Here is a 24,124-nt window from a genome sequence, read left to right on the forward strand (position 1 = left end):
GAATCTGATATGTCTCAATAAGGTTGCCTCTCATTCTTCTAAACTCCAATGAATACAGGCCCAACCTACTCAACCACTCCTCATAAGAAAATTCCTCCAAACCCAGGATCAACCTCGTGAACCTTCTCTGGACTGCCTCCAATGCCAGTATATCTTTCCTTAGATAAGGAGACCAAAACTGTTCAGAGTATTTGGGGCAGCACGGTAGCATTGTGGATAGCACAATTGCTTCACAGCTCCAGGGTCCCAGGTTCGATTCTGGCTTGGGTCACTGTCTGTGCGGAATCTGCACATCCTCCCCGTATGTGCATGGGTTTCCTCCAGGTGCTCCGGTTTCCTCCCACAGTCCAAAGGTGTGCAGTTTAGGTGGATTGGCCATGATAAATTGCCCTTAGTGACCAAAATTGCCCTTAGTGTTAGGTGGGGTTATGGGGATAGGGTGTTGACCTTGGGTAGGGTGCTCTTTCCAAGAGCCGGTGCAGCATCGATGGGCCAAATGGCCTCCTTCTGCACTGTAAATTCTATGAGTATTCCAGGTGTGGTCTAACTAATGCCTTGTATCGTTTTAGCAGGACTTCCCTATTTTTATAATCCATTCCCTTTGAAAGAAAGGCTAACATTCCATTTGCCTTCCCAATTTCCCGCTGAACTTGCGTGCTAGCTTTTTGTAATTTATGCAGGAGGACCCTCAAATCCCTCCATGCTGCAGTTTTCTGCAGTCTCTCTCCATTTACATCATATTCAGCTCCTTTATTCTTCCTACCAAAGTGCATAATTTCACATTTTTCTGTGTGGAAATGTCGACCTTGGGGATCCACAAGTGGTGGGGAAAATGGCCACCATAAACATGTTTGATGAGGTTTATGAAACATGGAATTCTTATGAAGAAAGATTCCAATTGTTTTTAACAGCTAATCAGACACCGGAAGACCTAAAGGTCACAGCATTTCTCAGCTCAGTTAGCCGTAAAATATTTATGCTGCTACAGAATCTTGTTAGCCCAGCAAAACCAGGACACAAGCCCTTCAGTGAGTTAATGGACATTTCTCGCCTAATCTGTGAATAATTGCAGGAAGGTTCCGACTCCACTTCTGTAGTCAGGAAAAAGGTGAAACTATTTCCCAGTTTATAATATCTTTAAGAAGATTAGCTAGATATTGTAAATTTGATATAACACTTTTTAAAAAAAAATAATTTTTATAGAAATTTTTACAAAATATAAACATCTCAACTCTATTAACAAAACAACCGCGGTAACAACCCAAGAACAATACCCACCCAACTTCAAAAGCAACTACAAACAAAAGAAAAAAACAAAAGAACACCCAAACAACAAAAGGGAAAGAGATAACACCCGCTACATCCCACAAACCCATGTACACAGTTCTCTCTCCCACTGATCCAAACCCCCCCCCCCCTCCCCTCCCCTCCCCTCCTCCCTCCCTCCCTCCCCCCCGGGTTGCTGCTGCTGCCGGCCTATTTCCCTACCGTTCCGCCAGGAAGTCCAGGAAAGGCTGCCACCGCCTAAAGAACCCCTGTACTGATCCTCTCAGGGCAAATTTCACCTTCTCCAATTTAATGAACCCCGCCATATCATTGATCCAGGCCTCCACGCTTGGGGGCCTCACATCCTTCCATTGGAGCAAGATCCTCCGCTGGGCTACTAGGGACGCAAAGGCCAGAACACCGGCCTCTTTCGCCTCCTGCACTCCAAAAATTGTGAGTCCCCAGCCTGGCTTGACCCTGGATCCCACCACCCTCGACACCGTCCTTGCTACCCCCTTCCAAAACTCCCCCAGTGCTGGGCACGCCCAAAACATATGGGCGTGGTTCGCTGGGCTCCCCGAGTACCTAGCACACCTGTCCTTGCCCCCGAAAAACCTACTCATCCTCGTCCCAGTCATGTGGGCCCTATGCAGCACCTTGAACTGTATGAGGCTAAGCCTCGCACAGGAAGAGGAGGAATTCACTCTCTCCAGGGCATCCGCCCACGTCCCCTCCTCAATCTCCTCACCCAGCTCCTCTTCCCATTTACCCTTCAGTTCCTCCACCGAGGCCTCGTCTACCTCCTGCATTACCCGGTATATTTCCGAAATCCTCCCTCCTCCAACCCACACTCCCGAGAGCAACCGATCCCGCATCCCTCGTGGGGGCAGCAAGGGGAACCCCTCCACCTGCTGCCTGGCAAACGCCCTCACCTGCATGTACCTAAACATGTTCCCCGGGGGGAGACCAAACTTCCCCTCCAACTCCCCCAAGCTCACGAACCTCCCCTGCACAAACAGGTCCCTCAACCTCCTAACGCCTGCCCTGTGCCAGCCCAGAAATCCGCCATCAATGCTCCCTGGGACAAACCGATGGTTCCCCCGTATCGGGGCCTACATCGAGCCCCCCACTTCTCCCCTATGTCGTCTCCATTGCCCCCAAATTTTGAGGGTAGCCGCCACCACCGGGCTTGTGGTATACCTCGTTGGAGGGAGCGGCAGCGGCGCCGTTACCAGCGCCTCCAGGCTCGTGCCCACACAGGACGCCACCTCCATCCTCTTCCATGCTGCCCCTTCGCCGTCCATTACCCACTTACGCACCATCGCTGCGTTGGCAGCCCAATAGTACCCACAGAGGTTGGGCAATGCCAGCCCCCCCTATCCCTGCCCCGTTCCAGGAACACCCTTCTCACCCTCGGAGTCCCATGCGCCCACACAAATCCCGTAATACTCCTGTTGGCCCTCCTAAGAAAGGCCTTCGGGATAAGGATGGGGAGGCACTGGAACAGGAACAAAAACCTCGGGAGCACCGTCATCTTAATGGACTGCACCCTCCCCACCAGTGACAGCGGTAACATATCCCACCTCTTAAACTCCTCCTCCATCTGCTCCACCAACCTTGTGAGGTTGAGCTTGTGCAGGGCCCCCCAACTCCCAGCCACCTGGACCCCTAGGTACCTGAAGCTCTTCCCTGCCTGCTTCAGTGGGAGCCTACCAATCCCCTCCTCTTGATCCCCCGGATGCACCACAAACACCTCACTCTTGCCCAGGTTCAACTTATACCCAGAGAAACCCCCGAATTCACTAAGAATCCTCATCACCTCCGGCATCCCCCCCACCGGGTTTGCCACATACAGCAACAGGTCGTCCGCATACAGAGACACTCGATGCTCCTCCCCACCCCGCACCAGGCCCCTCCAGTTCCCAGACTCCCTCAATGCCATGGCCAGGGGCTCAATCGCCAACGCGAAGAGCAAGGGGGACAGGGGGCACCCCTGTCTCGTCCCCCGGTACAGCCGAAAGTACTCCGACCTCCTTCTATTTGTGGCTACACTCGCCATCGGGGCTTCGTAGAGCAGCCTCACCCACCGGATAAACCCCTCCCCAAACCCGAACCTCTCCAGCACCTCCCACAAATACTCCCACTCAACCCTATCAAAGGCCTTCTCCATCCAATGCCGCCACTATCTTCGCCTCCCCTTCCATGGCCGGCATCATAATGACATTGAGGAGCCTTCGCACGTTCGCATTCAACTGCCTTCCCCTCACAAACCCCGTCTGGTCCTCGGGCACGCAATCCTCTATTCTAGTGGCCAGGATCTTTGCCAGCAGCTTAGCGTAGGCGTTTAGCAGTGAAATCGGCCTACATGACCCGCACTGCAGAGGGTCCTTGTCCCGCTTCAGGATCAAGGAAATCAGTGCCCGTGACATAGTTGGGGGCAAAGCCCCCCCCCCCCCCCCCCCTCCCTTGCCTCGTTAAAGGTCCAAACCAACAGGGGGCCCAACAGGTCCAAATACCTTTTATAAAACTCCGCCGGAAACCCGTCCGGCCCCGGCGCCTTCCCCGACTGCATGCTCCCTATCCCTTTGACCACCTCCTCCAGCTCGATCGGCACCCCCAGTCCCTCCCCCTGCTCCTCCTCCACCCTCGGGAATTGCAGCTTGTCCAAGAAGAAAATTCCACCCCCCTCCACCGGGGGCTCCGACCGGTACAGTTCCCCATAGAAGTCTCTGAAGACCCCATTAACATCTACTCCCCTCCGCACCACCTTCCCAGCCTTATCCGTCACTCCCCCATATCCCTGGCCGCATCCCGCTTTCGGAGCTGGTGTGCTAGTGTGCCAGCATCCTGCTCGCCTTCTCCCCATACTCATACACCGCCCCCTGTGCTTTCCTCCACTGAGCTTCCGCCTTTCTGGTAGTCAATAGGTCGAATCTGGCCTGAAGGCTACGCCTCTCCCCCAGCAATCCCTCCTCTGGGGCCTCCGCATATCTCCTATCCACCTGCGTCATTTCCCCTATCAGTCTCTCCCTCTCCCTCTGCTCCCCCCTCTCCCCATGGGTTCGGATGGAGATCAATTCCCCCCTCATCACCGCCTTCAATGCCTCCCAGACCGTCCCCACTCGAACCTCCCCGTTATCATTGGCCTCAAGGTACCTCTCGATACACCCCCGAACCTTCCCGGCCACCTCCTCGTCTGCCAACAGCCCCACCTCCAAACGCCAGAGCGGACGTTGGTCCCTCTCTTCCCCCAGCCCGAGGTCCACCCAGTGCGGGGTATGATCTGAAATGGCAATGGCGGAGTATTCCACATCCTCCACCCTCGAAACCAGCCCCCTGCTCAGGACAAAAAAATCAATCCTCGAGTAGGCCTTATGTACGTGGGAGAAAAATGAGTACTCCCTGGCCCTTGGCCTCGCAAAGCTCCTGGGATCCACCCCCCCCCCCCCCCCCCCCCCCCCCCCCCCCAAATCTGGTCCATGAATCCCCTCAGCACCTTAGCCGCCGCCGGCCTCCTACCCGTCCGGGACTTGGATCGATCCAATGGGGATCCAGTACCGTGTTGAAGTCCCCCCCCCCATGATCAGGCCCCCCACCTCCAGGTCCAGAATGCGGCCCAACATACGCCGCATAAACCCCGCATCGTCCCAATTTGGGGCATAAACATTCACCAACACCACCCGCTCCCCCTGCAGCTTACCACTCACCATCACATACCTCCCGCCACTGTCAGCCACCACATTTAACGCCTCAAACGACACCCTCTTTCCCACCAGGATCGCCACCCCCCCTACTCTTCTCATCCAGCCCTGAGTGAAATTCTTGGCCCACCCATCCCTTCCTCAGCCGAACCTGGTCCACCACTCTCAGGTGTGTCTCCTGGAGCATGGCCACATCCGCCTTCAGCCCGCAAATACCCGGGCCCGTTTGACCGGCCCATTCAGCCCCCTCACATTCCAGGTTATCAGCCAGATCAGAGGGCTCCCTGCCCCCCTCCACTGCCGGTTAGCCATACCCACCCCCCCAAGGCTAGGACCCCTCCTAGCCGCGCCCCTCCCTCCATAGCACTCCCGTGAGCCAGCTAACTTCTGCTGACCCCGGCGACTCCCGCCCTACCTCCGACTCCTCCCCACGTGGGACTACCCCTCCTCCATCGTGCCCGTCAATGGGTCCTCATCCCCCCCCCCCACCCCCGCTCTTGCACGGGTAAAGAAAACAGCCAGCAATGACCCGTGCTTCTCAGCCCCGACCCCGCCCCCACACTCACGATCCACGAACCGATGAAACCGCACCAACACCGCCCGTGGCGGCTCGTTCGGCTTGGGCCTCCTAGCCAGAATTCTGTGGGCCCCCTCCAACTCCAGGGGCCCCTGGAAGGACCCAGCCCCCATCAGCGAGTTTAACATAACCGCCACATAGGCCGCCAGGTCCGACCCCTCCAGCCCCTCCGTGAGGCCCAGGATCCGCAAATTCTTCCTCCTCGACCGGTTGTCCAGCTCCTCGAACCACTCCTGCCATCTTTTATGGAGCGCCTCGTGCATCTCCACCTTCCCCGCCACGGCCACGGCCTCATCCTCCCTTTCGGAGGCCTGCTGCTGCAGCCGGATCGCAGCCCCCTGGGCTGTCTGGGTCTCCATCAGCTTCCTGTTGGTTACCTTCAGGGACTCCAGCAGCTCCAACTTAAGCTCCTGGAAGCAGAGCAGCAGAGTCGCCTGCTGCTCCTGAGCCCACTGCCTCAGCTCCTCAAGGCCTCCGCCGGCCGCCATTTTATCTTCCTTCCCCCGCTTTTTCAGGGGTGCTTTCTCCGTTTTTCTCCTTACCCCACTCCTGGTCCGGACCATAGGACCGTACGGGTCGACTCCTGTCCTCTTCCCACGTCGGGATTTGCCGACACAGCTCCGTTGGGGGCCCTGAAAAGAGCCCCAAAGTCCGTTTTCAGCGGGAGCTGCCGAATGTGCGGCTTAGCTCCGCATTGCCGCCACCGGAAGTCAAATTTGATATAACACTTGATACTCTTCAAGACAGGTTGGTTTGTGGATTATGAAATGAAATGAAAATTGCTTATTGTCACGAGTAGGCTTCAAATGAAGTTACTGTGAAAAGCCCCTCGTCGCCACATTCCGGTGCCTGTTTGGGGAGGCTGGTACGGGAATTGAACTGTGCTGCTGGCCTGCCTTGGTCTGCTTTCAAAGTCAGCTATTTAGCCCTGTGCTAAACCAGCTCCTAAATTGCAGTGAAGCAATTCAGAGGAAGCTTCCTGCCATAAGTGATTTAGCTCAGAAAGCTGCTGTGGAAGTTGGCATGTCTATGGAGCTCGCAACAAGAGAAGCTTTGCAAATAGGGGCTGGAGCAAAGATCCATAAAATGGATACCTCAATGACCAAGGCTGCAAGGGTGCAATCATGTCACCGTTGTACACAGGTTGGACATTCAGTGGAAGAATGATGAAGTAAATCAAAAGTATGCACGGTAGCATTGTGGATAGCACAATTGCTTCACAGCTCCAGGGTCCCAGGTTCGATTCCGGCTTGGGTCACTGTCTGTGCGGAGTCTGCACATCCTCCCCGTGTCTGCGTGGGTTTCCTACGGGTGCTCCGGTTTCCTCCCACAGTCCAAAGATGTGCAGGTTAGGTAGATTGGCCATGATCAATTTCCCTTAGTGTCCAAAATTGCCCTTAGAGTTGGGTGGGGTTACTGGGTTATGGGGATAGGGTGGAGGTGTTGACCTTGGGTAGGGTGCTCTTTCCAAGAGCCAGTGCAGACTTGATGGGCCGAGTGGCCTCCTTCTGCACTGAAAATTCTATGATATGAATGAAATGAATGAAAATCGCTTATTGTCACAGAAAACTCCTTCTATACCAAGAATGTTTCAGTAGGCCACAGACAAATCCAAATCGAGCAGGTGAAAGAAAACTATGGTTATTGCAACGCAGTTATATTTCCATCAGATCCCAGCTGGGTCTGCTCTGTCAGTTCCATACCTGGCCAACTATATACAGGACTCAATCATGAATGTCCTTGGCTCCCCAATCCCTTCGCGGGGGGAGCTTGTACTTGGCGAGACTCACGGGAAGACTGATTGCTCTAACCCCGTAGGTCTTGTGCGGGTTGTAACAGAAGTGCAAGAAGTAAACAATCTGGATGTCTACAAATTAGCGGATGAAGCTTGTGATCACTAAAAAGACAGTGAAACTGAGCTACTGCAACAGCTTAAGGTAAGTATCTTGTCAATGCAGGACAATCAACAACATTTTTGGGCATATCGAAAACTTGACGGTCATGAATTAAAATTTAAATGGATACGAGTGCAGCAGTATCACTTAATCCTGAGACAATTTATTATCAGAAGCTGAGGCATCTGCCTTTAAAACAGTCGAATGTGATCAGAATAACATACACTGAAGAGGTTGTACCATTAAAAAGGTGCATTGTAGTGAAAGTAAAAGCAAATGGGCAGACGGTGAAGTTGCCTCTTCACGGTGTCCCTGGAAACTTCGGCAGAGCCTGGTTGGATAAGATTAGGCTTAATGGGCAACAGTCAATCAATGAGTGGATTCAAAGAGCAGCTTGAAGCAACTTAAGTATGAGACGATGTTCTAAGATTCATAAGGCTGTATGACTGCAGTTGAGCTACACCTAAAACTCAAGCCTGACAGAACACCCAAATGACTCAAAGCTAGAACCGAACCATATGGCATCAGATCAAATGCTGAAGAAGAATTAGACAGATTAGTGAGGACAGGAGTCATTAAATCTGCTGCTACAAGTGATTGAGTGACAACAATCGTTCCTGTGTTAAAACGGGATGGCTCAGTGAGATTTTGTGGAGATTTTAAAACTACTATCAACTCAGTTTTGTGCATAGATCATTATCCACTGCCGCTGATTGAAGACTTGTTTGCTGGACTTTCTGATGGACAGAAATTCAGCAAAATTGATCTTTCAGAGGCAGACCTACAGATGGATGTGGCTGCTGAATCACAACCACTACTCACTATCGTAATGCACAAAGGTCTGTTTTATGACAGAAAACTTCCTTTTGGAATAGCATCTGCGTCTGCTCTTTTCAAAGATCCATGGATCAAATTCTAAGTGTGTTGAATGGAGTGCAATGTAATTTTGATGACATACTTATCACCGGTTCAAGTAAATAGGAACACTTGGAGAATTTGGAAGCTGCTCTGAAGCGTTTACAGAGCCACAACCTGAGAGTTAAGAAGGAAAAGTCAGACTTTTTCAAGTCGTCCATAAATTACCTTGGTCATATCATCGACAAAAGATGGTTTACCCAAAGAAAACATCAGCAATCGTAGAAGCATCTCAGGACTTGGCTCCTCCCTCTGAAACTAGATCCACCACTTCCTGACCCATAGACTGCAATCAGTAAGGACAACAACATCTCCTCCATGATAGTCCTCAATACCGGGGTCCCGCAAGGCTGTGTACTTAGCCCACTACTATACTCCCTATACGCACGTAACTGTGTGGCAATATCCGGCTCCAATTGTAAAGTAAAAATGGGAAAATATGTCATTTGAAACATGGAAATCTGGCAAAACCTGACCTGAGGGTACATGAGAAAATGTAGGGAAAAGTCCCACAAAGGGTTAACAGCAGCTGCAAAAGAAGGTTTTGAAATGCAGATGGCCTTTATCAAACAGGCGTTAAGAAAACAGCTTGTGGCTGCTCAAGCTGTAAAACTGATGCCTGTCTTTCAAGTCAAAGCAGATTGAACTTTTAGTTACATGGAAATAAACAATATTTTGCACCTTCTTTGAAGTTGATTATTTTAGTAAGCAGCTAAAAAAGAATTGCTAGGATCTTCAGTTGAATTGTGTGACAAATGTTTAGGTGTGAAATCCTGCTGACACCAGTTGAATATGGGAAGCTGGAGACAACGTGGTCCACAAGGACACAGGTTAACCCCAAATCGGAGTCAGAGTTCTGACAAGCTAAGGGCACTATTTGGTAATAAAGCAACTTTAGAAGTGTCAGGAACCAGAACCCCTCTGGGATCAAAGCACTTTTGAACATTACAAAGGACAAAAATGTAATCAGAGTTCGATGAGCTAAAGTCATGCTCAACATGGATACATAGTCGTGTTAGAAGTAATTAAGATTAAAGGTACTTTGAACAATCAAGAGCAAAACAAAGTTACTTTACGATAATGTCATATAAACTTAATGACTGTGGTAAGGGAAATATAAACCCTAAATCGATAGCAGACAGCAGAGTCAGCTCTCATAACTGCCCTCTGTCATGGGAAGGATAGACCACAGAAACCAAGCAGAACAGTGAATCCATCAGGAGAAAACCAAAAGATAAAGAAGAGAGATTGTCAAGGTGGAGCTGAAGGTCTTTTCAACCGACCAGGAGAATCCAGAAGCAAGATCTTTTTACTTTTCTGTAAAGACAGTGATTTTATCTTTTAAAAGAAAAAATATAATAAAAAATAACTTAAAGTTTTAACCTGAAACAGTGGTTATTACAAAGTCTACTTTACTTACTTAGCAATGCAGGCACCAGGATCGATGCTACTAAGTGGTAAGTAGATGAAATCTTCTATGAAGATATGGGTTATACCGGCGGATAACTTGAAAATATAGTTTGACCCGAATAGCACCCACTTAAGTCTGCATCGGAGTCAGGGAGTGAGAATCCCTGTTCACCATTTAGAATGTCTTATTGACCTTTTATGGTATAGGGGGAGTTCTAAGAATAGTGGTGAGTTTTTTACTTCAAACTCCATCTACATATTTGCTGATGTCACAACCTTGGTGGGTTGGATCTCAAACACCGACGAGTCAGAGTACAGGAGGGAGATTGAGAACCTAGTGGAGGTGGTGTAACGACAACAATCTCTCCCTCAATGTCAGCAAAACTAAGGAGCTGCCCATCAACTTCAGGAAGTGAAGTGTCGTACACGCTCCTGTCTGTATCAATGGTGCCGAGGTGGAGATGGTTGACAGCTTCAAATTCCTAGGTGTAAACATCACCAACAATCTGGTCCACCCACATCGACGCTATGACCAAGAAAGAACAACAGCCCCTATACTTCCTCAGGAAATTAAGGAAATTCAGCATGTCCACAATGACTTTTACCAATTTTTATAGATGTACCACAGAAGCACCATATCTGGCTGCATCACAGCCTGGTATGGCAACTGCTCAGCCCAAGACCGTAATAAACTACAGAGAGCTGTGAACGCAGCCCAGTCCATCACACAAACCTACCTTCCATCCATTGACTCTGTCTACACCTCACTCTGCCTTGGGAACAAGCACCAATAGATTTAAAAACAACCTCTTCCCCATATGTTACCAGACTACTGAATGGCCCTCTTATGGACTGAACTGTTCTTTCTAATAATAATAATAATAATCTTTATTGTCACAAGTAGGCTCACATTAACACTGCAATGAAGTTACCGTGAAAAGCCCCTAGTCGCCACATTCCGGCGCCTGTTCGGGTACACGGAGGGAGAATTCAGAATGTCCAACTTACCTAACCGGAGCACCCATAGGAAACCCATGCAGACTGAGGGAGAATGTGCAGACACCGCACAGGCATTGACCGAAGCCGGGAATCGAACCTGGTATTGTGAATCAACAGTGCTAACCACTGTGCTACCGTGTTGCACTATGCATCTTTGCTACAATTGTAGCACTATATTCTGTATGCTTTACTTGATGACCAGGGGCTGGTTTAGCACAGGGCTAAATCGCTGGCTTTTAAAGCAGACCAAGGCAGGCCAGCAGCACAGTTCAATTCCCGTACCAGCCTCCCCGAACAGGCCCTGGAATGTGGCAACTAGGGGCTTTTCACAGTAACTTCATTTGAAGTCTACTTGTGACAATAAGTGATTTTCATTTCATTCATTGTTGTCTATGTGTCTGTATTTACATTGTGTATTTATTGTATGTTCTATGTAATAATAATAGCATTTACTGTCCAGGAGGCCATTTAGCCCATCGAGTCCGCACAGGCTCTTGGAAAGAGCACCCTACTTCAGCCCACGCCTCCATCCTATCCCCATAACCCAGTCACCCCACCTAACCTTTTGGACAGTGAGAGGCAATTTAGCATCGCCAATTCACCTAACCTGCACATTTTTGGACTGTGGGCGGAAACTGGAGCACCCGGAGGAAACCCACGCTGACACGGGTAGAAAGTGCAAACTCCACACAGACAGTCACCCGGGGCCAAAATTGAACCTGGAACTCTGTGGCAGCAATAATAACTACTGTGCCACGGTGCCGCCCCTGTTTTCATTTAAGGAGTGATCTGTCTTGACTGTATGCTGAACAATACTTTTCACTGTACCTCGGTAAACGTGACAATAAATCTAAATCTAATCTAACAATAACAGATTACATGTAGTTTCCTAACTTTGACACACTAGTTCCCATTAAACAGCACTTTCAATGAACGTGCAGCTCTCATTCCACTTGCATGTTGGGGAATGCAGGGTTTAGTGAGAAGGAGGAACTAAAGGTGATCAATATCAGTTCCCCAACACCAGAAATGGTGTTGGAGAAATTGATGGGATTGAAGGCTGATAAATCCCCAGGGCTTGATAATCTACATCTCAGGGTACTGAAGGAGGTGGCTCTAGAAATAATGGATGCATTGGTGGTAACCTTCCAGAATTCTGGAACAGTGCCTGCAGATTGGAGGGTGGCTAATGTAACTCCACTATTTAAAACGGAAGGTCGAGAGAAAACAGGGAAATATAGACCAGGAAGCCTGATGTCAGTAGTGGGGATAATTCTAGAATCCATTATTAAAGATTTTATAGCAGAGCACGTAGAAAACAGTGGCAGGATCAGGCAGAGTCAGCATGGATTTATGAAGGGGAAACCATGCTTGACAAATCTACTGGAATTCTTCAAGGATGTAACTCGTAGAATTGATGAAGGGGAGCCAGTGGATGCAGTGTATTTCGACTTTCAGAAGGCTTTTGACAATGTCCCACATAAGAGATAAGCGTGTAAAATTAAAGCACAAGGGATTGGGGGTAGCGTACTGAGATGGATAGAAAACTAGATAGATGGATAGAATGTGCAATGAGAGCCTGGTGTCCTTGTACACCTGTAGTTGACGGTAAGCATGCAGGTGCAGCAGGGGGTAAAGAAGGCAAATGGTACGCTGGCCTTCATTGCGAGACAATTCGAGTACAAGAGCAGGGATGTCTTCCTGCAATTATACAGGATCTTGGTGAGGCCACATCTGGAACACTGTGTGCAGTTTTGTTCTCCTTATCTAAGGAAGGATATTCTTGCTATAGAGGGAGTGCAGCCAAGGTTTACCAGACTGATTCCAGGGACAGCAGGACTTTAAAAAAAATTGTATAAAATTTTTTTTTTTTACACAGAGGGTGGTGATGGCCTGGAATGCACTGCCAAATGAGGTGGTTGAGGCAGATACGTTAGCAATCTTTAAGACTTATCTGGATAGGCACATGAACAGACGGGGTATAGAAGGATACAGCCAATTGGTTTAGATAGGACATGTGATCGGCGTGGGCTTGGAGGGCCAAAGGGCCTGTTCCTGTGCTGTATTATTCTTTGTTTAACTCCTAAGTTGCCTACTACATCTTCGATCTCATTTTTAGACCCAATTTCCCAATATCTCCGTCGCGTGACAACCCCACATCTTAGGGCAGTGAGACCCTGGCTGGTCCAATAAGAGACCGCCAGTGGGATCTCTGTCCGGTTGAGGAGGGCAGCCCATCTCCGAGGGATGCCGGCCAATCAGAGGGCCACTGTTAGAGATGGCCAGTGCTGAGCTTCATCCTTGACAGCGCCACTGTTACTAGTGGTCAAAATGTTGAGGCTGCAGCCTTGATAATGCCACTGTTAGAGATAGCCAATGGTAAGACTGCTGGGCAAAGGAGAGAGCACTTCCATGTGGTGACATCCTCAATGAGAAGGTAAGTTTTGTTTTGCATCCTGCCGGTAGGCAGGCCCTGATAACTGGGGGTAGGGTGCATGCTCCATCAGTAGTTCTGTAGTTACGAGAGCCCACTTCTGTCGTTGAAATGGTATAAAGAAGGGACCCACCTCCCTGGGCACAAACTGGGAGGTAACTGGCTTCACATGCCAATTACTTTAAATCTGTGCGCTTCATTAGAAATCGTTTCGCAAGTGGGGATAGTTTCACCCTATCAACTCTATCCAGAAAACTCAGGATTTTGAACTCTTCTATCAAGTCTCCCCTTAGCCTTCTTTTCTCCAACACAAACAGTTCTAACCTCTGCTATCTAGCTCCAGAACTAAGTTCCTCATCCCTGGAACTATTTGCGTGAATCTTTTCTGCAATCACTCTGATGTTTTCATGTTTTCCAGAACCCTGTCTTTTATTCATTTATGGGATGTGGGTGTCGCTGGTGAGGCAACCTTTATTGTCCATCCCTAATTGTCCTTGAGAAGGTGGTGGTGAGATGGCTTCTTGAATCGCTGCAGTCCATGTGGTGTAGGTACACCCACTGTGCTTTTAGAGAGGGAGTTCCAGGGTTTTGACCCAGTGACAGTGAAAGAACGGGGCTATATTTCCAAGTCAGGATGGCAAGTGGCTTGGAGGGGAGCTTCCAAGTGTCATTGTTCCCATGTATCTGCTGCCCTTGCCCTTGTTAGGGGTTGTAGATTTGGAAGATACTGCCTAAGGAGCTTTGGTGAGTTACTGCAGTGCATTTTGTAGATGCTACACACTGCAGTTACTGTGCCTCAGTGCTGGAGGCATGAATGTTTGTGGCTGAGGTGCAAATCAAGAGAGCTGCTTTTACCTGGATGGTGTTGAGCTTCTTGAGCATTGTTGAAGTTGCACACATCCAGGCAAGTGAAGAGTATTCCATGACACCCCTGACGTGAACCTGGTAGATGGTGGACAGGCTTTGTGGAGTCAGGATGTGTGCTACTTACCACAGGATTCCGAGTCTCTGACCTGCTCTTATAACTACAGCTTTTATATGGCTACTCCAGTTCAGTTTCTGGTCAATGGTTATTCACATGGTGTTGATAGTGGGGGATTCAGTAATGATAATGCCATTGAATGTCAAGGGCGATAAATAGATCCTCTCTCGTTGGAGATGGTCATTGGCTCACAGTTGTGAGGCGTGAATGTTACTTTCTATTTGTCAGCCGAAGCCTGGGTAAAAGTTGCAAATGGTGCTGTACATTGAGCAGTCATCAGTGAACTTTCCCACTTCTGACTTTATGATGGAAGGAAGGTCATTAATGAAGCTGCTGAAGATGATTGGGCCTGGGACACCACTCTGAGGAACGTCTGCAGTGAAGTCCTGGAACTAAGATGATTGACCTCCAACCATCTTCCTTTGTGCTAAGTATGACTCCAACCAGCATTTTCCCCTGGATTCCCATTGACTTCAGATTTGCTCGGGCTCCTTGATGCAAAACTCAGTTAAATGCTGCCTTGATTGCAAGTGCAGTCGCTCTCATCTCACCTCTGGAGTTCAGTTCTTTTGTCCGTGTTTGAAGCAAGGTTGTAACAAGATCAGGAGATGAGCGATCCTGCCGGAACCCAAACTGATTGTCAGTGAACAAGTTATTGTTAAGCAAGTGCCACTTGCTGATTCCTTCAATCACTTTACTATCTCTTTTGTCATTTCTATCTCTTCGACTTCAGGAAGCGTAGCACGACACACACTCCTGATTGCATCAATGGCAACAGTCAAGAAAGCCCAACAACGGATCTACTTCCTACAGAAGCTAAAGAAATTCAGCATGTCTGCATCGACTCTCGCAAACTTCTACAGATGTGACATAGAGAGCATCCTATCTGGCTGCATCACAGCTTGGTATGGCAACTGCTCGGCCCAAGAAACTGCAGAGTGGGTGAACTTAGCCCAACGCATCACACAAGCTTGCCACCCTGATATTGATTCTGTATACACCTCCCGCTGCCTCAGGAAGGCAGACAGCATTATGAGACAAAATTATATGCCCCTCCCACCCAGGCATTGCCTTCTTCCAGACCCTTCCATCAGAAAGAAGGTACAGAAGTTGCACATCCAGACATAGGAACAAATTCTTCCCCATTGCTACAAGACTCCTCAACGACTCCCCCTCGAATTGATCTGTTCCCTGTAAGAATACTGGGCGGAATTCTCCGCTCCCACGCCGGGTGGGAGAATCGCGGGAGGGCCGCTCTCGCACCTCCCACGATTCTCCCACCCCCCCAAAATGGGGTGTCGCAAAACGCGAAACGCTGCTTGGAGAATCGCGGGCCGCCGTTTTTCACGGTGGCTCGCGATTCTCCGACCCGGATGGGCCGAGCGGCCTGCCATTCTCGACCGGTTCACGACGGCGGCAACCACACCTGGTCGCTGCCGTCGTGAACATGGCGTGAGATGCCCGTTTGGGGCTTGTGGGGGGCGTACAGGGGACTGAGCACCACGACCGTGCTCGGGAGGGGACAGGCCCGCGATCGGTGCCCACCGATCGTCAGGCTGGCGTCTCAATGGGACGCAGTCTTTCCCCTCCGCCGCCCTGCAAGATCAAGCCGCCACGTCTTGCGGGGCGGTGAAGGTGAAGACGGCAACCGCGCATGCGCGGGTTTGCCGTCATCCGTCGTGACGTCAGCCGCGCATGCGCGGGTTGGTGCCGGCCAACCCGCGCATGCGCGGCTGACGTCATTAGGCGCGTCGGCCGTGTCATTCTCGGCGCACCGGGCCTTGACGCCAGCAACAAGGCTCGGCGGCCGGGATTCACGGCACGGCCCTCCTAGCCCCCCAGCGGGGGGAGAATAAGGGGCCAGGAGAGGCCTCCGACACCGTCGTGAACCTCTCCGGGTTTCACGACGGCATCGGGCCTGGCGGAGAATTCCGCCCACTATTTACAACACCCTATGCTGCTCTTGCTAATGTATTTGCTTTGTTTGGCCCTTTGTCCCACACTGTAACCAAACACTGTTTGTCTATGTACCATTTGTCAATATACTTTGTTGATTATTCTTTTTGTCTACTATGTACATACTGTGTACATTTCCCTTGGCTGCAGAAAAATACTTTTCACTGTCCTTCGGTGTATGTGACAATAAGTAAATTTTTTAAAAATCAAAAAAATCTAGGGAACTCTGGATTTGTTTCCCCCCCCCCCCCCCCCCCCCACCCTTTTCAAGGGAATATATGTTGACTGTGCCTGAACGATCTCCTCTTTGTTCTGCTACAATTTTGCCCTCACAGTTTTTGGTTCCAATTTATTTAACCCACATAGGTTCTTAATCCATTGAAGTTGGCTTTTCCCCAGTTAACTATTTGTACTCTGGATTGTTCTTTGTCCTTTTCCATTGTTGTCCTAAATATAATGATACATTGATCACTGTTCCCTATTCTTCTGTAAGCATGTGATCTACTTGACCCACCTGATTCCCAAGAACCAAGTCTCGCAGTGCCTCCTTTCTCATTGGATTTGAACACACTGTTGCAGAAAATATTCCTGATCACATTCTAGGAACTCTTTCCCCTCTGCTCTTTACACCAGTCTTTTTGGGGTAATTGAGGTCCTCCATAATAAATACACAACAACGTTTGCATCCATTTCCCATACCAGCCTCCCCGGACAGACGCTAGAATGTGGCGACTTGGGAATTTTCACAGTAACTTCATTGAAGCCTACTCGTGACAATAAGCGATTTTCATTTTCATTTTTCATTTTTCTTATTTTCTTGCAAATTTGTTCCTCCACATCCTTCCAACTATAATGTGGACTGGGGAGTGCACCGTAAGAAGTCTTACAACACAAGGTTAAAGTCCAACAGGTTTGTCTCAAATCACTAGCTTTCGGAGCACAGCTCCTTCCTCAGGTGAATCCTCAGATGTTGCCTGTAGACTAATTTGAGCAATGTAATTATACCTATTTTGTCCTTAACGCGAGCCAAATTAATTCTGTCCTTGACCCCTCTGGAACATCCTCACTCTCCAGCATTGAAATACTTCTCATAATCAATACCCCTCCCACCTTTCATCCCTTCCCATCTTTACATAATACCTTGTATCTTTTTTTAAAATTCCTTCATGGGATGTGGGCATCACAGGCTGTGCCAACATTTATTGCCCATCCCTAATTGCCCTTGAGGGGGCAGGTAAGAGTCAACCACGTTGCTTTGGGTCTGGAGTCACATGTAGGTCAGACCAGGTAAGGACTGCAGATTTCCTTCCTTAAAGGACATTAGTGAACCAGATGGGTTTTTATGACAATCGACAATCGTTTTGCGGTCATCAGTAAACTTTTAATTCCAGATTATATTGAATTCAGATTTCACCATCTGCAATGGCAGGATTTGAACCCATTATTCTGGGTTGCTGGATTACTAGTCCAGCAACAATACCACTACGCCACTGCCTCCAGGAATATTTAACACCCAGTCCTGCGCTTCTTTGAGCTAGGTCTCTGTTATAGTCACGGCATCATATTTTCACATGGCAATCTGCGCCTGTAACTCAACAATCTTATTTGCCACATTCGGTGCAGTGACGTGCGTGCACACCCTGATTTAGATTTTATTACTTTTGCCCATACTCTGACCCCACCCTAATAACGTATTGTTTCCTACACTGGTGCTATCTATCTCTCCCAGTATTCTGTGGACCTTGGTATTCCTATTGGATATTATCTCCTGGTTTCCACACCCCTGCCAAGTTAGTTCAAACATTCTACAACATCACTAGCAAAAGGTCCTGCAAGGAACTCAGTGCTGGCTCTATTTAGGTTCAACTGTCAGACCTGTACAAGCCCCATCTCCCCCAGAGCTAGTCCCAATGTCCCAAGAATCTAAAACCCTCCTGACTGCATCATCTTTCCAGCCACACATTGATCTGCTTTATCCTCCCATTTCTATATTTAATTGTGTGTAGGACTGAGAGTAATCCAGAGATTACTGGATTACTTGGGCAGCACGGGAGCACAGTGGTTAGCACAGTGGCTTCACAGCACCACAGCCCAGGTTCGATTCCCCGCTGGGTCACTGTCTGTGCAGAGTCTGCATGTTCTCCCCGTGTCTGCGTGGGTTTCCTCTGGGTGCTCCGGTTTCCTCCCACAGTCCAAAGACATGCAGGTTAGGTGGATTGGCCATGATAAACTACCCTCAGTGTCCAAAAAGGTTCGGAGGGGTTATTGGGTGACGGGGATAGGGTGGAAGTGAGGGTTTAAGTGGGTCGGTGCAGACACGATGGGCCGAATGACCTCCTTCTGCATTGTATGTTCTATGTTCTGCTGCTTTTAAGTTTGTGCTTGCTAATTTCTTACCCAGTTGCATAAATTATGACCACATCCCTCTTTTTTTCTTTCATGGGGTGTCACTGGCAACAGGTCAGCATTTGTTGCCCATCCCTGATGGCCTTTGAACTCAGTGGTTTGCTCGGCCATTTCAGAGAACAGTCAAGAGTCAGCCACATTGCTGTGGGCCTGGAGTCACATGTGGGACCAGGTAAGGATGACAGGTTTCCTCCCCTGAAGGACATTAGTGAACCAGATGGGTTTTTATAATAAAGTGATGATAGTTTCATGGTCACCATTACTGAGACTCTATATTCCAGAATCTATTAATTTAATTCCATCGACTGTCATGGAAGGATTTGAACCCATGTCCCAGGCCATTAGCCTGGACTACTGCTTTTCAAAGGGGCTTCCCCCCCACTGCTTTTCACAGGGGCTCCCCCCCCCCACCCCCCACCTACCCCCCACCTCTTCCAGGCTGCTCAGTGAGATCCTTGACCCAGGTGAGTCAGAACAAGTCAATGTTAAATCCCGAGACTGAAAATAAGGAATTAAATGTAAAGCACGTAGCATTCTGGTGACTGGTTCCTTTCAGTTTTTTATCATTTAAACTGTGGAACTAAGTTCCCAAGTGAGTGCTGCTCACTGGCTGAGCTGGGTTGTTAACTGTGTTTGAGAAGGTGTTTGCACCTTTTGATTAGCAGATCGTGACTTCACACTGCCAGCTGGAAAATGCAGAAGAAACTCTAAATATCAACACAGCCGCAGGAGCACTCAGAAGATCAGGAGACTTTTTAAACTTGATGACTTAACAATATATATTCCTCCCTGTGCTCATGGTCACTGCTCCAATGGAAGAGCAAAATGGATTTTAAAAACATAAAACTAATTTCAGGCAGCTCCAGACAGTGTTGTTCGTAAACAAAAGGCTATAAAATTGTCCCAGGGCTGCACCTAACCCAATTAAGGGAAACTGCAACTTCAGAAAGTGTTTTCAGGTGGAAAATGAAATTGTGATCACGAACGGGGAGTGATCTATGAAAGCAAAACCCCAAAATATTGGAAATTATGATATTATGGGAGGAGGTGACGCCTTAACCAGATCCCATCTGGAGAACTGGCTGCATTCAATTCAAGGTTTTGCTCCTCAGGAAAGATATATTGGTCCCGGAGGGACAGAGCAGATTCACCAGAATGAGCCATGCCAAGAAAGGATGTTGGTGACCATGGCTATCTAACACCCATTGACTGGAGAATTGCAAACAATATGGCCTTGTTTAATAAAGGTTGCAAAGATATGGCCGATAAATACAAACCAGGCAGTTTAACTTTAGTGGTGGGGAAGCTTCCAGAAACATTTATAATTTTTTTTAAAAATAATTTTTATTCAAATTTTTCAACAACACATTTTCTCCCAACAATAAAGTAAACAAGGTGTAGAAATAAACAGAAAGAAGGACCCCCCCCCCCCATACAAAGCAATAAATTAATAACAATACAAAAAAGAAGAAAATAGCAAACACACCGTCATAAAAACAAACCCCCTTGACAGCCCCCTAAACCCCCCCCCCGGGTTGCTGCTGAGATTGACCACCCTCTAACCCTCCGCCAGAAAATCGAGAAAGGGCTGCCACCGCCGGAAGAACCCTTGTACCGACCCCCTCAGGGCAAACTTAACCTTCTCCAGCCTGATGAACCCAGCCATGTCATTAATCCAGGCCTCCTGGCTCGGGGGGGCTTCGCGTCCCTCCACTGTAAGAGAATCCTACGCCGGGCTACTAGAGATGCAAAGGCCAGGGTACCGGCCTCTCTCACCTCCTGCACTCCCGGCTCCGATGCTACCCCAAAGATCGCGAGCCCCCAGCTTGGCTCCACCCTGGAACCGACCACCTTGGACAAAATCCCCGCCACCCCCTTCCAAAACCCCTCCAACGCCGGGCACGCCCAGAACATGTGGGTGTAGTTCACCGGCCTCCCGAACACCTCCCACACCTGTCCTCTCCCCCAAAGAACCGGCTCATCCTGGCCCCCGTCATGTGCGCCCTATGCAGCACCTTCAGCTGAATTAAGCTGAGCAGTGCACAAGTAGAGGACGAGTTCACCCTCTCCAGGGCGTCCGCCCACGTCCCATCGTCGATCTCCTCCCCTAGCTCCTCCTCCCACTTCGCTTTCAGCTCTTCCACCGAGGCCTCCTCCTCCTCCTGCATCACCTGATAAATTGCCGAGATCCTACCCTCACCAACCCACGTCCCCGAGAGCACCCTGTCCTGCACCCCCCTAGGCGGCAGTAGTGGAAACTCCGCCACTTGCCACTTGACAAACGCTCTAATCTGCATATACCTGAAAGCATTCCCGGGGGGAGGCCCCACTTCCCCTCCAACTCCTCTAAAGTCGCAAACTTCCCATCGAGGAAAAGGTCCCCCATCCGCCTGATGCCTCCCCTATGCCAGCTCAAAAACCCACCATCTATTCTCCCTGGTGCAAACCGGTGATTGCCCCGTATCGGGGCCCACACTGAGGCCTTCACTTCCCCCCATGCCGCCTCCACTGCCCCCAAATTTTGAGGGAAGCCACCACTACCGGACTCGTAGAGTACCTTGCCGGGGGGAGTGGGACCGGGGCCGTCACCAATGCCTCCAAACTCGTACCCACACAGGACGCCACCTCCAACCTCTTCCATGCGGCACCCTCCCCCTCCATCACCCACCTACGAACCATTGCCACGTTCGCAGCCCAGTAATACCCACACAAGTTGGGCAATGCCATGCCACCTACCTCCCTGCCTCGCTCCAGGAATACCCTCCTCACTCTCGGGGTCTCCCGCGCCCACACAAACCCCAGAATACTCTGATTAACCCTCTTAAAAAAGCAGAAACAATTATTAAGGATAGAATTAATGATCACATGGGAATAAAAGCAAATGACTGTGGATGCTGGAATCTGAAACAAAGACAGAAAATGCTGGACAATCTCAACGTGTCTGATAGCATCTGCGCCGAGAGAACAGAGTTAACGTTTCGAGCCTGGGCGACTCTTTGTCAAAGCATGGACAGATGTGTGTTGATTAGCATGGATTTCTAAAGGGAAAATCGTGTTGAACTAACTTGCAGGAGTTTTTTTGCAAATTATTGTAAAATTCAATGCAGAGTCTCATTATGGCCTCAAGATTTTTGTTAGTGTTATTAACACACACTAAACACATTCCTATGACATTTGCTTGTTAGTTTAACAGAGGCATTATCCTTTGAAAATAACCTATCTTGTCTTACCATCTGTGCAGGGATCGGCCGTGCTTTTTGAACTTTGTGTTTCATCTTGGCCACTTCCTCCTTCATAATTTCAGACAAAACTCGCTGTCAGGGTTACAAAGGAAGACATGTAAGTAACTATAGCAACAGAAATATCTGTGAAAGATCATTCTGAAAACCTTTGTACATCAGCATAGTGTTCGATTCTAATTCATTTGTGTAGGTGGTAGGAGCAGCTTTTAAAAGGGTCATTCTTGCAGTTTGTTAGATTCTATTTTATGTAACATGTAATTAAGAGGTTGAGTGTACATGGGGCTGGATTCTCTGTAGCCCAACGCCGAAATTCTGATCGGCGATCGGCCAAGAATGGATTCCGATGCTGGAATCGGGGCCGGTGCTGGTTTGACGCTGGTCCGCCAAGCTCCGGCCCCTCCAAACTGCCATTGGCGCGTCATTGGCCGGCCCAGCCACGATGCCACGCCCTCTATGGGCCGAGTTACCGACAGCGCGGGCCACGTGTGGACCCGAGTGTGCGGGAACCTGGTGTGCCGGTTGTGGACAGTGTCCAGAGCCGCCACATCCGGCCGGGATCCATGCTGCTGGCCGGGGGGGGGGGGGGGGGGGGGGGGGGGGGCTTCTGCGAGGGCTGAGGGGACTGGTCGGGGGTGGAGAGGGGGTGGGCTGTGGGGTCACGGTTGGCTGATTGGGTTCAGGCATGGCCGGCGCTATGTTTTACAGTGCGATCGGTGCAGGTCGTCGGCTGTGCTCATGCGAGGCCCGGGACCCAGCCATCCTCTGGCTGTTTTCGCCGCTATCCGGGGGAGTTTCACTCAGCACCGGTGCTAGCCCCTCACCAGTACCAGAATCAGCAAGTGTCTTGCACCGATTTTTTTGTCAGGAAAGTCCGCACATGCTCTGCTGCCGTCAACACTTAGTCTCCCAAACGGAGAATCCAACCCGTGCTTTACAATGGATCCATATATGGGCAGACCTTACCTTGAAGGTTATTTATTCAAAAAACAAATGAGGTAATATGGAGCTATGTGCACGCCATGCATGCAAGATTTAATTGACCACTCAATTGTGAGATGTGGAGATCCCCTGCCCACAGTATAAAACAGTTGCCCACAGCTCCACAGTTTAGTTGTGACCTGTAGAACTGGCAACATAAAGCAGATATAGGCGATGAGACATTGAACACAAGTTTGTGAATTTTTAGCCGATCAAGGGGCTGGTTTAGCACAGGGCTAAATAGCTGTCTTTTAAAGCAGACCAAGGCAGGCCAGCAACACGGTTCAATTCCCGTACCAATTCTCCGAACAGGTGCCGGAATGTGGCAACTAGGGGCTTTTCACAGTAACTTCATTTGAAGCCAACTTGTGACAAAAAGCGATTTTCATTCGGCAACAGGTACAATGGCCAGGCTTTTCCAACCCTGCTCTCATCGACGGTTTTGTGGGTGCCACGAAGAATCCAGCACGAGTTGAAGGATAGAAAGAAATAATATTTATTTACAATAACATATATATACACAACAGCAGCAGCAACTCCCTTGCTGCTCACACTCCTCTAGCCGGTTCCAAACAGGCCAGCTTTATTTATGCAGGGAATCTGCAAATGATTTCTCCGCCCCCCTCATTGGGGAAGCTCATACTCCCAAAGGATTGTGGGATTGCCATTGGTCCCCAGCCAGTGGTAAGCAGGTAGGTTCTAACATCCCTCCCCCCCCCCAAAGTCCAAGGAATCCACCGAAGACCCTGGCGAAGGAGGGCGTCGGACTCGTTTTGCCACAGGCCGGACACCATTTGCACGAGGCGCTGGATCGGGTGGCGTGCAACGAGACGGAGAACGGCGCTTCCACGATGAACGGCGTAACGGTTGTACATCCATGGCCCGTGGGCCCGAGGTTCCCCCTCTGAGGCGTCTTGTGTCTCCATCTCGGAGTCGGAGTCCGCTGCCTCCGTCATCTCGGCATCTCTATCTCCACGTGGTTCTGTCATGACCTGCGCAAGCTTTGAGTGCGGCACCAGAGGAAGATTGTGAGGAATACTCTCCACTGTGTCTGGTCTCTGTGGCTGTAGAAATGAGCTCCGGGGGCGGGGAATCTTTCGAAGGGATGGTCTTCTGGACCGAACGTGGTCTACATGCTTGCGTTGGAGACGACCCCAGGCTTGCACCTAGTAAGAGATAGGACCCTTTGGTGAAAGATTACGGCAGGAACCCACTGGGCACCACCAGCAAAATTCTGAACGAACACTGGGTCACCGGGCGCAAACTGCCGAATCGGCCGATGCCGAGAAAAACCATGTCCCTGCCGTTCTTGTGTGCGGCGTACTTTTGCGCCAATGTCCGGGAAAACCATGCTAAGGCGGGT

At 49.6% G+C, this 24,124-nt stretch overlaps 1 protein-coding gene across 2 annotated transcripts in view; it reads right to left on the reverse strand.

Annotated features, from left to right (window-relative positions):
• The window catches only part of cfap99 (cilia and flagella associated protein 99), a 252,550-nt gene that overhangs the window by 60,990 nt on the left and 167,436 nt on the right, over window positions 1-24,124 (reverse strand). For both annotated transcript variants that reach the window (XM_038805891.1, XM_038805892.1), the window contains one exon: window positions 21,772-21,855. In XM_038805891.1, the coding sequence (XP_038661819.1) occupies window positions 21,772-21,855 (84 nt within the window). The remainder of the gene's footprint in view (window positions 1-21,771; window positions 21,856-24,124) is intronic.

This window comes from Scyliorhinus canicula, chromosome 8, assembly GCF_902713615.1.
Source record: "Scyliorhinus canicula chromosome 8, sScyCan1.1, whole genome shotgun sequence".
NCBI lineage: Eukaryota > Metazoa > Chordata > Chondrichthyes > Carcharhiniformes > Scyliorhinidae > Scyliorhinus > Scyliorhinus canicula.